Source organism: Lipophrys pholis (assembly GCF_963383615.2).
Source record: "Lipophrys pholis genome assembly, chromosome: 3".
NCBI classification, from domain to species: domain Eukaryota; kingdom Metazoa; phylum Chordata; class Actinopteri; order Blenniiformes; family Blenniidae; genus Lipophrys; species Lipophrys pholis.
Window position 1 is genome coordinate 6,281,262 of NC_137627.1, and position 15,779 is coordinate 6,297,040.

Consider the following 15,779-nt stretch of genomic DNA (forward strand, 5'->3'; position numbering starts at 1 on the left):
TGTAATGTTTATCACTGTGTGTGTGTGTGTGTGTGTGTGTGTGTGTGTGTGTGTGTGTGTGTGTGTGTGTGTGTGTGTGTGTGTGTGTGTGTTGCTTTTACACTAATTGTTTGTCTGTAACATTTTTTTCTTATAAAAAACAAAAGAAACTAAGCAAATAACAGATAGAAATACTTCAAAAGTATCATTGTCCATTGACATCTAATCCAAAATACTAATTACCCTGTGACACCTAATAAGCTGCACACCAACATAAATCCTGCTTATAATGATCTTCTAATGAAAGAACTGTGAACTTAGAGTGTAAAGGAGCTGCTCCACAATCCAATCTCTCAGCCTTAAACTGTCGCAGAGCATCTTAGAGGCCGTTGTGTGACTGTACAAAAAAGACAATGTCATCAGCAAAAAGCAGAGTCCTCATCTTCCTCTAGATGCCCTATTGACCTTGGTAGCACCCAAGCAAGGTGCAAGTGTCCCTCATTGGAAGTAATGAGTCTGGATAGAATAGAATAAAAATGAATAGAATACAATAGAATAGATATCCTGCAGCAGAGGACCCATGGAATTGGAGAAGATTCAGGACTCTCCAGGGAGTCAAACTCCCTGGAGAGTCCTGAATCTTCTCCAATCCCACACAAGTAGACTGGATTGTCAGGCTGGTAGCCTGCTCAATCTATCTGTTTTTAGTCAATGTTTACAGCACACATCAATTATAACGTGAGAGCAACATGTCCTCCGAAGTGTCTTACAATTTATCATAATTTCTCATGTGTTTTCCTTCTTTAGCCATCAATTTCCCTCTCGCCCATCCGCCCACCCAATTTGCGTTTGAAAAATTGAGTGTAGGAATCAATGGGAGTCTCATCCACAATGATATGTTAGAAAAGATAAAATACAGACAAATGGGACATCTTTAACTTGACAAGCCTGATCAGGCTAAAATGGCCTTCTTATCGCAACTGCTGCCACTTGCTTCTACCATCCAAACGGTATAAATCCTCATATTCCTCCTCCCATCTTGGATAATTAGTGTCATCTATTCAACATGGGAGAAGAGATGGAAACAGGTGATTTCCAAGGTAATCTTGCATTAAGGGAGCATTGTTTAATAACGTCTGAGGTACCGAACCTCCGGGTTGAGGCCAGTGTGGATGAGTGTGAACCTATGATTATGTTTCTATCAGAAAGAGATTTTCAGTTCATCCACAACAGTTCACTACTTTTTTTCTTTCAGTGTGGCAGTCCCTTGCCCTTGTGAGAAGACCACACACACTCATTAAAACTAGAAAGAAAGAGTGGGGAAGTAAATATAGAAGTACTGAGGGAAATGGAGGATCGCCCATAGTTCGTTTGAATCAGCTTCAGCACCTTGCAGCCCTTCACAGGACTAAGCAGTATACACGATGGATGGATGGATGGATGGATGGATGGATGGATGGATGGATGGATGGATGGATGGATTTCCAGTTGTAACAAAAAATAAAAGAAATTGATTTTAGAGCATCTTCCTCAAACTAATTTTAGCTAGCCACAGGAACAAAAATGGCTGTCTTATCTTAAAGGTGTTCACATTTATGTGTACATACATGTGAAATCCTGAAAAGAAGTTTAAGCTAAGACTGCCCATATTGTCACTGTGAAGACACAATGAAATTGGACAGAAAAGGAATAATTTTACCTAGAGGCGAAAAACAAAATGCTTGTTTGGTTTGTTGGTACTGTATTTGGGTTTGTGTCATATCTTTCACTTGTATTTATTTCTAAATGCTGTGACCTCTGATTGAAGTCTCTTAGTTTCCATAATTTGATCAGCAACTCCAACTACTTTCCAAAAACACAGTGTCACCAAATACTAAGTTTGAGGAGCTTCAAACAACACTTGCTGTGACACACCTTCAGTGGCTAAAGTGTTCCACTTCTATCTCCTTTTTCTGCTTCGCAAGGAAAGCCTCCATAATGGAAAGGTGATGGGCGGAGAAGGGAAAGCAGTCCCACAGTATGGTTTATGTGTGAGTGGTGTTTGTGAGCGGAGTGTTAAAGCGGAGAGGATACCGTCAAATTTCAGAGAGGGAGGGAGGTCCTCCTCAGACAGAAAGCGAACTGAAAGTCAGATGGGATGATTTGAAGATGGAGCTTGGGAGCCAGATCAGAGATCGCACAGTGGAAAAAACACAAGTAGTCAAGGGTAGACAGGATGAACCTTGAAATTTAAGTTGTATATCAAACGGGGCATCGAAGCCTTTGAAGCGCGGCAGTGATGTACTGGCAAGCGATGAATGTGATATTGACAAACTGCTAAAACATGGATTTCTTTCACCAAGCGCCGCCATGAGAGTTGAACTTCGGCGAGAAGTCTTTGAAACAGCACCCTCCCATCTCTCTATCAGAGTGTGACGACTCGCAGTCAACTTTCGCTTTCTCTCCCTTCGATGTTTGTCTCACGGGAGGAGCTCTCATGACAGTTTGCTGACACTGTAATTGGAGGCCTCGAGGCTTGAATAGTAATTGCAAACATAAACACGACCAGCAAATATATATATATATATAAATAAATATAAACCCATGTAAATAAAAACAGGCACCTGTGTGGTTCAGATTCATCAAATGCTCTCTCAGCCAGCTGAGCTCCTCCTGATGCGTATATTCTCAGAGATGTGGAAGCAGCTTTCCGGAAACCTCTTGCCGTCTGCATGTGGCTTCTTTCACGTCAATTGCTTTTCACACATCTTCTTTCCAAATCAACACAAGTTGCCCTTCCAAAACCACATGTTGGACTCAGATTTATTGTTTATTTTCAACAGTTTTCAAAGACTTACGGCAGAAATTTGTCCTAAAAATGGAATATATTGAAATCAATACTGATTGGGTGACAGAAATTAAATATGTTAAATTCCTACTGTTTATTTGTGGGCCTATTATATGAATTATATGCGTATTATATGAGTCCGTTAAAATTCTGAAAAGGCATACGAATGAGGCTGGGAATGGAGTCGCTTCTGTGCTGTGCACATTTGCTTAAGTGTGTGTGAAAGAGAGTGAGCCAGCACTTGCCATAGCAAACAGCCAGCAATCAGCGCAGACTGAAGAGTTCTCCAAGGGATCCATAAGAAATCTAAGGCCCCTTTTATGTGAAAACATTTCAAGTGAAAAGGCACTGTTTTTCTGCGTTCAAACTGCAACGCAGTGAAAACGATGTCTGTTTACACTTAAACAGCAGAAACACCAAAAACAATGTTGTTAACATGTAGGGCCACAAGTTGGCGCTGTTGGTTGCGTTTGGAATGAAACCACACACACATGCATGCAGAGAACAATACGCTATGAATATTAAAAATGTTGAGTTCAAAGACATTCATATTGACAGACAAAGTTGAATTGCTATTACAGGTGACTCTCAACAACAAAACTAACAAGTCCCAAGAAAATATGGACTGGAAATCATGACACTCCGGAGCCTGCTTTTGTTGGTATTGTCCATCTACTATCACCAGGGAGGGAGCTTTTCATTTCCACAGTCGCCTATGCTTGCTCATGTGGATTTGTTGGGTTTCTCTGTGTAAAAAGCATCTAGAGACTACTGTTGTATTTGATGCTATATGGACAAAGTTAAATTGAACTGAATTGAAATGTCCTGTCAGTAGAATTTCAGCAGCACAGAGAGACTGAACTTCAGTGGACTAAACCTGAAGCAAAAGGCTCACAAAGCAGACTTTCATTAAAACAGCATTCCAGACGACCGTCTAAGCTCCAGTATCTCTGCTTCACAGGGAGATTTTAAGGTAGCTGACTGGAAACCTGACTTAATGGCATTTGACAGGACCTCAATCGAGCTCTTTTATTTCTTTCGCTCCCATTTTAAAAGAACAAACCTAACCTGCTTGCGCTCTTCGTTAAGTTCTATAACTCATCAAAAGACAAAAAAGAAGTTAAAAGCGGGAAAAAATCTCATTACAAAGACTATTTCCCTGATCGGTGTGGTTCACTGAAGAAGCAGATTGCATTTCAGTACTTCATTAATAAATGAGCACGTGAACAATGGCGAATGATGGTTCCATTGTCTTCAAGGCAAAGTCTGAATGCCAGATAGTCATTACGCTGCCTGTACTTTTTCAGCGCAAAAGTCTGCAGGAACAAGTTTGCATGAATAACAGTGACACTGAATAACCCCACTTGGATGTGACATTACAGGGTCCTTACATTGTCAGGTCCATCTGTTTCCCACTGAGACCTTCATAAACTGTGTCAAAAACTGGTCTAATTAGATTGATTTCTTCCCCCCCAAAAAAAGACAGAGGCAGTCACCTGTGTGAGAATGATGCATCGAGTCAAATATGGTGGAGAATAAAGGATGCCACATGAGGTTCCTTGGATGCACAGGTGGAGGATGAAATCTGACAGGTGGAAAATATTGAGCAAAGATGAGACAAGCGGGAAGAACGGGGTGTGTCCCAGGTCAAAATACAAGCAAAACGGCTCCGAAAGGGGGGAGGATCTGCAATGCAAGGGGAGGAGGGCCTCAGCGGAAAAACACAGAGCCTGATTGAGGTTCATCTGACAGCCTCACAGAGGAAATGTTTTTGATAGAGCATCTCTACAAAATTATATCATCCCGCTGCTTTATAATCATGGTTTTAAGCCACCACTTTGAAGTGTTTTTTTTTTTTTAAAGGAATTGACACAGCGGCACCTATTGAAAAAAGAAGGGGGGAAAAAAAAAATAGCTGTTGCCTTATTAAAAGCAGCCCCCTGGCCGACTCGATATTTCCATTCAGCTCATGCAAAGAAATTTAAAACGGCATGAAGGGGCTCCTTCTTTAACGTCACATCTATATTTTCCAGCGGTGAGCAGGCTAAGATAAAAATGACATGTACTATCCCTTTATCCTCTCTGGCAGATGATAAGTTCATTCCAGACTTCACATTTATGGAATCACCATGGGGCCTTTTGCATAATGTCTGACATTTAACTCATTTATGATAAAACTGAAGAAGCTGAGCTTAAAGGTTCAGGCATGTGAGTCCAACTAAAGCCACGTAAGTGGGTTTGATGGCCATTGGTGTCCTGTAGCATGCCTAATTAGACTTTGCCTGTATTGTATTTCTTGTCCACTTGTACCGTGGTGGGCTTACATTTAGTTTGTCTTTTGGTTGGCAAAAGTTGGTGTGAGGTTTCAGTGTCAAATGGGAAAACAACTAAATAACCTGTACCAACTTTAACTACTTTGTGTGGGGGTTCAGCTGAAGGGCTTTTGCAGCTGGTCTGAATGGCGTAGCAGTGTCAGGATGACAGGCTTGAGTCTTTCGGTCGTCCAGTGTGATAATCCGAGAGAAAAGCATTTGTACAGAAAAATGTGCAAAGTAAATTCTTGCAGGTTCAGCATCACATTTATTTCTTTTGCTCACTGACAGCCGTCGCTTGTAGCAGAAAAATAATGTGCAAACATGACTTTGTTGCCAGAAGTAAGTTGGCTTGATGATAATTGTTCACTATATATATATGTTTCTTCCTTCTTTCCTTCCTCCCTGTGGTTTTCTTGCTGGTAATAATAGTTGCTTACTGGGAAGTTTAGCAGACTTGTTCATCGCAATGTTGTTTAACCATTTGTTATCATGTAGGATTGGCTTCTGATAGTTCTTTCTTCTTCCATTCTTGCTTTCTCTGCAGTAACTCAATATGCCATATTGTGGTCCAGCTTGGTATTATAACGCTGAGCACAGTGGTTTGCTTGCTACCTGCAGGTGAAAGTTGAACAGTACAAGAAAATAGCTGTCTGAGACCAAATCATGACTCTTTTTAATTGCATTATTTTTCTTCTGTCTTTCCTAACCACAAGCAAGAGATACAAGAATCAGTGGAGTTATTTGACTGAAAAAGACAAAACCTGTCCAAAAGTATGGTCCCCTTCCTTAATGTGCGCAGCAAAAGCAAGTGTTGAGATGGCCTTAAAAATGAAGGAACTGCATCATTTTGGTGCCAAGCAACTATCAATATGCAGGAAAGAATTAGAGCACCCGGTAGTAGATTCAGCAGTGCTGGTAACCGAGTCAATCCAGCTGCAAGCCTGCCATCTCTGAGGAGTGGCATTCACATATTAAAACTGAAGCCGTTTGATTTGGCCTTCCAACACGTGTAAGTGTTAAGACATACTTGAAAGCATTTTATAGTGAGCCATAATCATATTTTACAAAGAGAGACATTGACAGTAGACCTAACCTTTATCCTCCCTTCTCATTAAGCCATTTATCTCACTTGCTCAAATGTATTCCATCGCTTAGTCATACAACGTATTTCAGCTTTCAAAAAAACCTTTCTTTATTTTTCTGCAGTTAATAATCACACTGCAGTGTTCAGGATTTTCCACATACACACTGCAACAAAGCTCAAAGGTTCTTTTTTTTATATATATAATTAGCTCAAGATCTGTTTCCCAATCATAGAGACAGTGAGAAGCTAATGAATCACAGCCCATTAGTCAACCTGTATATTTACTCATATCTACTGTAGCGAAAGATGGCAGGTTATCACTGACCATTTGGAAGTGCGGCGGGATTCTACCAAGGTCACAGATAATAGATTCTCATTATTATCTGCCGAGGTACAGGTTGGTAATGTCGTAAAATGAGATTTCAAAAACCCTGTTTGTTCACACATCAGATGAAACAGCATGAACAGGCTGATTCCTGCTGTCGGTCTAATTTCGTATTTGCAGCGAATGAATGCTGAACACAGACGCTTATAAGGAAGCAGTCTACATCCAGAGTTGGAGAAAGGCCACGTTCTGTGTTATACGTCGCGTCGAGTCACTTTTATGCAGAGTGAACATGTCTCTGTGTGTGTAAGGCATGTTGGCGTTCTGTGAACCTGTCAGAAACTGCCAGCATGGTTGATTGAGGTGTGCGCCTGTTTTATGGGTCACCGGCAAGTCCTCGGCTCGACGTCCAGACAGAAGCTCCGGCGCTCCGGGGAAAGTGTAGGATTGACACATGAATGTTAAGTTATGCCACGGTAAAATGCATGGCTGCGTATATACAGGGAACTGAAAAGCAGGAGTGACTGACAACCTGCTAACCTGCATCATATAACGGCCCTCAGTACAGCTTTTGCCCATTAACCTTGTTAACCCGGCACTTCAGCAGCCCACTCAAAAAAGAGACTGAAAAATCCACTTCAGCTTAATAACCTAATGGACTATGGAAGCTCTCTTGTTATACGCCACTACCAAACTGAACATGTCAGAGAATACTTTACATTTCACATTAGCTGAAGTCATTTAGAGTTGGAGTTGGTGAAGATGAACACTTTCAATGAGCAACTCTCAATGGTTGACTCAGACATTTTTTTGGGAATTTCAAAACTAGCAATGTGACTTCAAAGCAAAAAGAGGACTGGTTCCAGCCTCCTGGCTGATGGAGACTTTGTGGAGTTTAGATGTTCAGGGTTTCTCCGAGTATTCAGATTTCCTCTCGCAACATAGAAAAAAAACAAAAAACGGTCTACATTAGATATGACTGTAAATAGTTAATTGATACTATTTGTAATTAAAGTTATTGATGGTAGAAACTATGCAAGATTTTATAATTTTATCTCAAGGATGATTTGTTAAATGATGAGAGATATGGCTTGGTCAAAACGTCCCTTTAAGGTAAACTGTAAATTGCATCTAGGTGTGATTATGGCTGTGTATATTTGTGTGTTTCTCTGTATTTTCCCTTTGATGGACCTGCCGATGAGAGACTCTGCCTTCACTCAACTGGAATTGGCTCTCGAACCTTGCGACCCCGAATTCAGTCAAGCGGTACAAAGATAAATTAAAGGAACGATCTCAAGTCAAATCTTGACTCAACTTATCGGTTATACCAGGGCTCTCAAACTTAAGAGTGTGGGCCCACTGCTTGCTTTGTCCTGTCATCGGAGGACCGCTTCAAAATTTGTTTCCAGAACATTTTATATACCTCAGCTGGTTTGTAACTTCTGTAGTATCTTCTTTCTGTTTTGTTTTTTCTTCAATTTTTTGTGAAGAAAGAAAACTGCAGATAAAAAGTAATGTCCAATGAAACCCTGTAACACACTTGAGCATATCAAGCCTCAAAGACAATGTGGTTGTCCAGAGTGACATTGAGATCCATATAAAAAGTTGGTTTAGGGGCATATTTTGTTTCTATTGCCTCCATAATGTACAGTTAGAAAACATATCATCAGTCCAGTTCCGATATTTAGTGTCAAAAGGAGCATAAATACGTCCTTAATGTTGAGATGGAAAGTAACAGATTAGTTCAAAGGGAACTATTTTGTCTTGCAGCATGTTGGAAGATAACTTTTTCTAACTGCTCCAAAAGTTCAGTCAGCATGAGCAAAAATGTCATAAAAAAAAAAAAAAAAAAAAAAAATCAATACTTTTGAGATAAACATTTGGTGAAATGGTTAAGTAAGGAGTTATTGTCGTTTAAATAACCAACTGCACAGATGGAAGGACTTAAACAACATGAATCATTCTGAATGCTTACTGAGTGGCTGTGAGACGTCTTGAGGTTTTTAACAAGCTACACAGACCAACTCTTTTCTGAAGGTCAACATTGAGTGACCTCCTGCCGTTTACATGGTAGTTATTGTTTACTTCCTTCTTCTCTCTAAAAAAATAACTTGTTCTTTCATTGTTCATCGAATATGATGAATTAGAGCAGCCCCATCCGGTGGATTAAATACTGTTAAAATGCATTTGGCAAATGGACGTATAAAGGTAGGGATGTTTTTAATCTGGATCACACATTTTCATTTTCATAAATAAATAAACAAATAAATGATAGGTAGCCATTCCAAATTCGTATTAATAAATAAAACTGTAGTATATGTATGTCAGGATTAGGAATCAAAATAAGATTTAGGCTAATATAAAAAGACATGCTGGCTGAAAGCAGAAAATCTTTTTTAGCCCTTCTGGTCCAGCTTTTATCCATCCATCCTCTTTACTTTATCCACTTTATTGTTGCAGGTGGTTGGAGCCAATCAACGCTCATACTGGGTTTGGGTACACACTGTGCAGGTCGCCGTCACAGGGCAAACACAATGAGACAGGCAGACCAATTAACCTAACAAGGGAGAACAAGCAGTTTCTACAGAGAAAGACTCTCAACACAAAACCGAACCACAGTCTTTAAGTGGTAAAGTGGGAGCACAAACCACTACGCCGCTGCAATCCTCCAGTTGGCAATGGATATTAACAGATGAAAAAGAAGGGAAGAGCAGTTTTATTAACCCTTTAGACCTAAAAATTGTGTTTCATTAACTCATACTTGATGATGATCTAGTTTAAATTTCCAATGTTAACTATCATTAGCAGTGTTTCAAACTCATGTTTCCCTTTGGCAAAATCTGCATCTCTATACCTCCACATTGTTGCGGTGGCCTGGTTTCCTCCTGTTGGAGAATTCATCAATAGATTGATGGATCAGTCAATTGGGGGTGTCCTACAGTGTCTGAATTAATGAATGACTTTCCCAAAAGAGTGGAGCTGTTTTGGAAAGCTCATTTGTTTGTTTCTGTTTCACATCATCGGAACTTTCCACCTGACTTTGTTCACTTTTCCTGAACCGTTTCAATAACATCCCATATCTCTGGTTTGTCACTGAAGTGGAGGAACTCAAGTTGAGTTGACACTTGTCAACTGATGCATCCACATGTTGTGACAGACAAGATAGAAGCATATGCTCCAGAGAAGTTTGTTCACATGTGTGTGTGACTCACTCCATGAATGTGAAACAGTCTCAGGTAGCATGAAAAACGATGCTCAGTACATGAAAGCGTGTTTCCTCAAAGCCTGTAGCATATAGGCATTTGATTCCTGTTTTCTCTCTTTGCTTTCACTTTGTTTCTTGCAGCAAAACAACTGCACTTTGTCAGATATAGCCAGGCATAAAGCACCGGGTACCTGTAGCAGTGCTTTTTCACTCCTCCTGACACGTTGTCTCTGTGAATTTGAAGCCTGTGAGCTGCTGTGGATTCACAGTGATGGCTGATGTCAGTCTCAGCCAGCTTTCAGACACAGCACCGCCACGTTTCCTGTTGTTCCGGACCAGTGACTCTGGTGACTGTTGCATCCTGCTCAGCAGTCCGAGAGGATTACTGAACAGGTATGGACTGATGTTTTCATAAAATAATAGAAAATAAAAAACTGTGGGGAGAGACTGTGGGTTTGTGCAGGCTTGGTGTTTTATAGTCTGAACGAAGTGACACCGTCAGAAATGCTCACATTGAAAATCCACATTATTTTTTTTCACATGACACTGTATGCTATTTTCATATGATCATGACAATTATGATCTTATATTATACATGCCGACACCATCACATATCAGTGAAGAAATGTCAATTGATTAATTTGAAAAATTACACTTTTTGTAAAAGCAATTACAAAGAAAAGCAGAAAAGTCACATTTACTTAAGAGATTTACAACCATTGTGACCCGAAGAACCATTTTCAGTCTTTCCTAATGTTACTTTTTGAAATAAATCTTATACTTAAACAATATAAAGTTTGCTATGTTTTTAAAAACTTTAGTTTGTGTTGCATTTCTGATATTCAAAAACTACTATGAACTATGAACAGCTGACATTTTATAATCATTGACTTTTGTTATTATCTATTGCCATTTTATCTCTTTGGTTATTTTAGCCGCTTTGCACCTCTACTATTATCCTTAAGCAAGGTAAGGCAAATGTATTTGTAACACCGTTTTGACACAAGGCGATTCACAGCGTTTCAAAAGGACATAAAGAAAATACATTAAAGCAAGGCACAAAATGAAGAAAAAATAAACTAGAATCTCTATTAAGGTAATTAAACATCTATTATTTTTTGGAGAGTTCTGACACATTCACTGATTAATTTCATTTCTGCACTTAATCAGTAGGCATAAGGCGCTGTGGTCATTCACTGAAACTGATATATAGAGCTATGTGTCATCTGCATATTTATGAAAGAAGATATTGTAATGTTCCACAATCCGAGCCACAGGGAGTTGTTAAATAAAAGGGACTCAAGGATGGAGGTTTGCTGAAACCCTAATGTGATTTTCATTTTAGTTGATAGACGTCATGTGAGGATTTCTTGCACATTTGTGTTGACAGCCTCTTGAACTATTCTTTAGTAAAAGAGTCCCTTGTGAGAAAAAAAGACAACAGAGCATTAAAAATCTGGTAAAGAACATCTATTTATTCATGATTTTGTGAAATCTGCAGGAAACTAGTAAGCTGCACTTTGCTGACTTCAAAGTTCCTCTGAACAAATCACACCTGTGCCGATTATCAGTACAACAGCAGTCCTTCTCACATGATATTGCTTTTATTCAACACTTACAATAAAAACTACAATTTGACTTCATTAATCAGTTTTCCAGCATAGTGCAGCTGCTAAAGCACAGTTTTAATGTTTCTCTGTTACTGTTTTTTTTTTTTCTAAATTAACCATGTCTACTGTTTATTGATATCATTAACAACATAATAGAACACATGTAGAGTGTCCCAGAGCTTTCATGTTGAATACACTCATAAAATATCTCGATACGATTCCTCCGTCTCAGTGGTTGCACAACACAGCCTAAAGTTAATCAAAGTCAAATGAAAGGTTTCAGATTTGGTACGAATGTCTGCAATCTGGTTCGCGAGTGTCTTACTTTAGCCTGTCACATTTTGAGTCTGTGTTTTCTCTCTGCATGCTGCCGTTACGCCAAAATCTAAAGAGCTCTCGAAGGCTTTTGGCTGCCCCTTTCATGCCTGTCAAATAAAATCCTACAAATATCAGATATTTTCTTCCCAGTGTGTTATTGTGTTGAAACGAAGCTAAATCTGCTGATCAGATGCATCAATCATAAGGCTAAAAAGGTGCAACGAAAAATGTGAAAGATCAAATGATCTACATAAAATGACAACAAGATGCAGATTATTATCTTTCCACGTATTTCACAAATACTGTCATTGCTGTTTTTCAGAGCTGAAAGTCTCCACATTTCCATATTTATCATCTCTCAGCCTTTGACTTTATGCGAAGGCAACTATGTGGGCCATTTACAGTTTATATTCTTGTAGTTCTAGCAAATCAGTGGGTATTAGACTCTCTCTTATATATGGAACACCCAATCAATTTGACTCCATACAGAATATGACACATGATACATAGAAAAAAATAAAAGCAAAAACGGACATATCTGGTATCAAAGGTATTGACAATTTTGTATCAGTCTATACATTGCTAAAAAAAAACAAACATCATCCACAGGGAAAGTCGATGATTTCGATCCCGTCTCACCCTGTTGCACCTTGTTTTGGCAGCCACCGACATTGATGTGTGTGTGAATAAGTGATGTTCATTAATGGTGTAAAGTGAAAGAATTCAATGTGATCCAGTTCAACTGAACACCACCACAAACTACAATCTGAAAAACCAATATTTTGTTTAAAAAAAACAAAAAAACAAAAAAACATTCTAATGAATTCAAGCAAACCTGAACTTTATTTAGTTTGGAAAGGCAGAGTTGTACTGGATTATAAGTTGCATCTATTAAAACATGAATCATGATGGGGAAAAAAATATAGCTTTGTCTCCCTTTGCTCTGTCAGTCAAATACAGTCATCGTGGAAGTTTTTCAGTGTATAGTCTGAATAATGTGGCACATTGTACAAGGGTTGCCAAAGAAGTACTCGATTTGTGGGGTTTTTTCCACTTCAAACACAATTATTACATTTTTTGTGTCAGTTTGTCACTTTTATTAAAGGTTTGAGGAAAAAAAGTGTATGAGTAGTGTCATGTATTCACTTCCATAAACTGTTTAAACAAATGCTTTAAAACAAAGTGTGAGAAGATGCCTTAGCACTGAGATGTAATTTATCACTATAATTTTCCTTCATGACAATTTTAATTCTAATAACAATAATTGTGATGGGAGAAAAAAAAAAATCATGAAGCACAAAGAAATCGCTTAGATCCCCGATATTTTATGTACAGTTTGTGTGTGTATTTGTGTTTTTGTCTATCTCTCTATCATGTGCAAAAGTGGGTCGCTCGTAATGCATCGCACCGCCTGTCATCATCAATTCAGCTGTATGACCGTCGTCGCTGAGGCGTTACGTGTCAGCATCTAGCATGCACTTTAATTAAAACCTGGCTGGCTTAATTAATGAGCCTTAACCACTACCTGTGCACTGCCCCGCCACTCCACCTTGCCAATTTAGCTGGAAGAAGGAAGGATTTGCCTCCGCTAATTACCAGATAACTGTCTTTGCCCTGCTCTGTGTCTGCCGGTCACAAGGCCAAGTAGGAAAAAAAAAAAGAAAAGAAAAAAGAAGGAGGACTCTCTGGTGAGTGGGTTTGTTGGGGCTGCTCAGAAATCCTCAGAGAGGGTGCTGATATGTGTGGGACGTGGCGATGAGAAGAGTTGTCGAGAGTGATGAGAAGTGACAGTGTGAGCAGGAAAGACTGTGACGAGAGAGCGGTAATGTTACTGTTGTTGTTTATTCATAATTTAGTGGGATATTGCTCCCTCTACACTCGCTTATGAAATCTAGGAATACCCACGTGTTCCGCCTGCTGCATGTGTGTGTATGTGTGTGTATGTGAGACTATCCGTTTGTCGAGTGCCAGAGGACATATGCTGGTCAGCCAGCTATCCTCCCTTCTGTCTCATCATTTTCTCTCATTCTCCCTGTAGGGTGTTCATTACAGTGGGCCCCCTCAGGCCATGCCACAGCACATGTACACAAACACACACACACACACACACACACACACACACGTGCACACTACAGCAAACAATGAACAAACATGTTTTAGTGGGCATAAACACAAACACATCCATCCTCCTCATCTATCCACCTCAGCTCGAGGGTGTCTGCGAGTGGGCTTCGGCCTCGCACTACAGCCCCCACACTGTGGCCTTGGCCACATTAGCAGCCTGGCGGGAGTCGGACTGGCTGGGCTCTCCAACAGCCTCCAGCTAACGTCCTCCCTCAAGAGCTGGCGCCCTTTAAGATGAGCTGGAATGGTCACAAAGTGGGAAGAATCTAATCCGCCTTGACTCCATTTTTTTTCCGGGGGGGGGGGGCGGTTCCTTTTCTTTTTTGTTGTTGTAGTGTCCACAGCCATCATGGGGCTTATTTGGGCCACTTTTCTCTCAAAATAAATATGGAATATGAGTCCTGGATGTGATGCAAGTTCCCTGGGAATTATTGGATTAAATATCTGCAGCACAGCAGAGGGTAAACACACACATTCACCAAAAAAAAAAAAAAAATGCAGCAGTCATAGTGAAGCAAATTTTAAACCCTTCTGAGTGATAACAAATGACAGCTGGGTTGATACCCTGAGTGTAAGTATATCCCGCAGCGATGCTTCTCTGCAAAGATTAGCACCTGAGTCATCGCTGACTGCCTGCCACTTGGTCCCGAGTGAGTCCACCTTTACTTCCCCGCTGCCATGATTATCCTCAAGCTGGCAGTTGTTAAGAATGCAATGTATCATACCTGCGTAAGGGATGGGGGCGTCTTTGTCCAGGGCCACCAGCGGAGGATCCAGCAAGACGACGTCAGTGTTTTCAGTGATCACCCCATGGTACGATGTCTCAATCCACGGCTTGTGCTTATTCACTGTGGACACAGAAGGGGAAAATGTGAGAGGTGGAGAAAGCATGCCGACACATTCAACAGCACTGTCACTCAAGTAGTGAAAGAAACAGCCTCAGATCTACAGTATAGCCCACACACTGACACACGCACTATAAGAACTCTGAGGAGTTCTGACATCCATCCATCCATGAGGACTATGGGAGGAAACCAGAGTACAACATAAACATGCAAACTGCACAGAAAAGCCTGGCCAGGACGTGAAACCATGACAATCTTGATGTGTAGCAGCTGACTTTCAAAAGAAAAGTTATCAAGTTGAAGGAAGCTTTATACAATTTAAAATGGAAAACTTTGGCAGCATTTTGAGTGTCTGTTTATACAACAATGGTGCTCGGAGCCACATGAAAATGCAACATTTTGAAAACAGCTCCAAGGTGGACATTTCTGAAAATGCTCCAACATGGAAACCTCCATGGACGCTAGTACTGTGCATGCACACTTTTCCATAGCAAATAGTTCTTCTGCACATGACCAGTTAGAGAGACAAGAACAACAATAGCGGCCTCCAGAGGGTCACGGCTCCTAGTTCTAATTGGACGTGGTATTTGCCCACGTGTGTGTGGTTTCAAACTGCACAAACAGCACCCAATAGTGGCCCAACATGAAAACGACATCGTTGTCAGCATTTCTGCTGTTTCTGTGTCAACAGACATCGTTTTCAAAACGTTGCTGTATGAATGCAAAATCTTTCGGAAAGAAAAATGTAAAAGCAATGTGTTTTCATTTTAAATGTCATGTAAACGGAGCCTTAGTATCAGGAAGATGAAAATATATGAGCCTATCTCATGAGAACATTAATCAAACTTCACTACAAAACTGTAGTGACAGTACTTTATATGTGAAATATTAATTGTGGTTCTTTTTTTACCTGGATGCCCTGTAGTTTATGTTCTGTGAGCTGGAGTGTAACATTAATGATACTGGCATCTTAATAGCTGTGATATAAGTATAACTTTCTTTAAGATGTGTGTTTTGATAGTTACTTACAACTAGCGGATTTGTTATGACGTCTTGTGTCACTTTTGAAAGTCTCCAGACAGGTCAGTTTTAATAATGTGCAAATTGCTGTATTATTCTGGCATTTCTGTGGCACATTAGCTGCCAG

General features: G+C 40.0%; 1 protein-coding gene across 1 annotated transcript in view; it reads right to left on the reverse strand.

Annotated features, from left to right (window-relative positions):
• The window catches only part of LOC308107717 (calsyntenin-2-like), a gene marked incomplete at both ends in the record, with an annotated part of 319,526 nt that overhangs the window by 184,486 nt on the left and 119,261 nt on the right, over window positions 1–15,779 (reverse strand). The window contains one exon of the mRNA XM_080460204.1: window positions 14,513–14,635. Coding sequence (XP_080316330.1) covers window positions 14,513–14,635 — 123 coding nt within the window. The remainder of the gene's footprint in view (window positions 1–14,512; window positions 14,636–15,779) is intronic.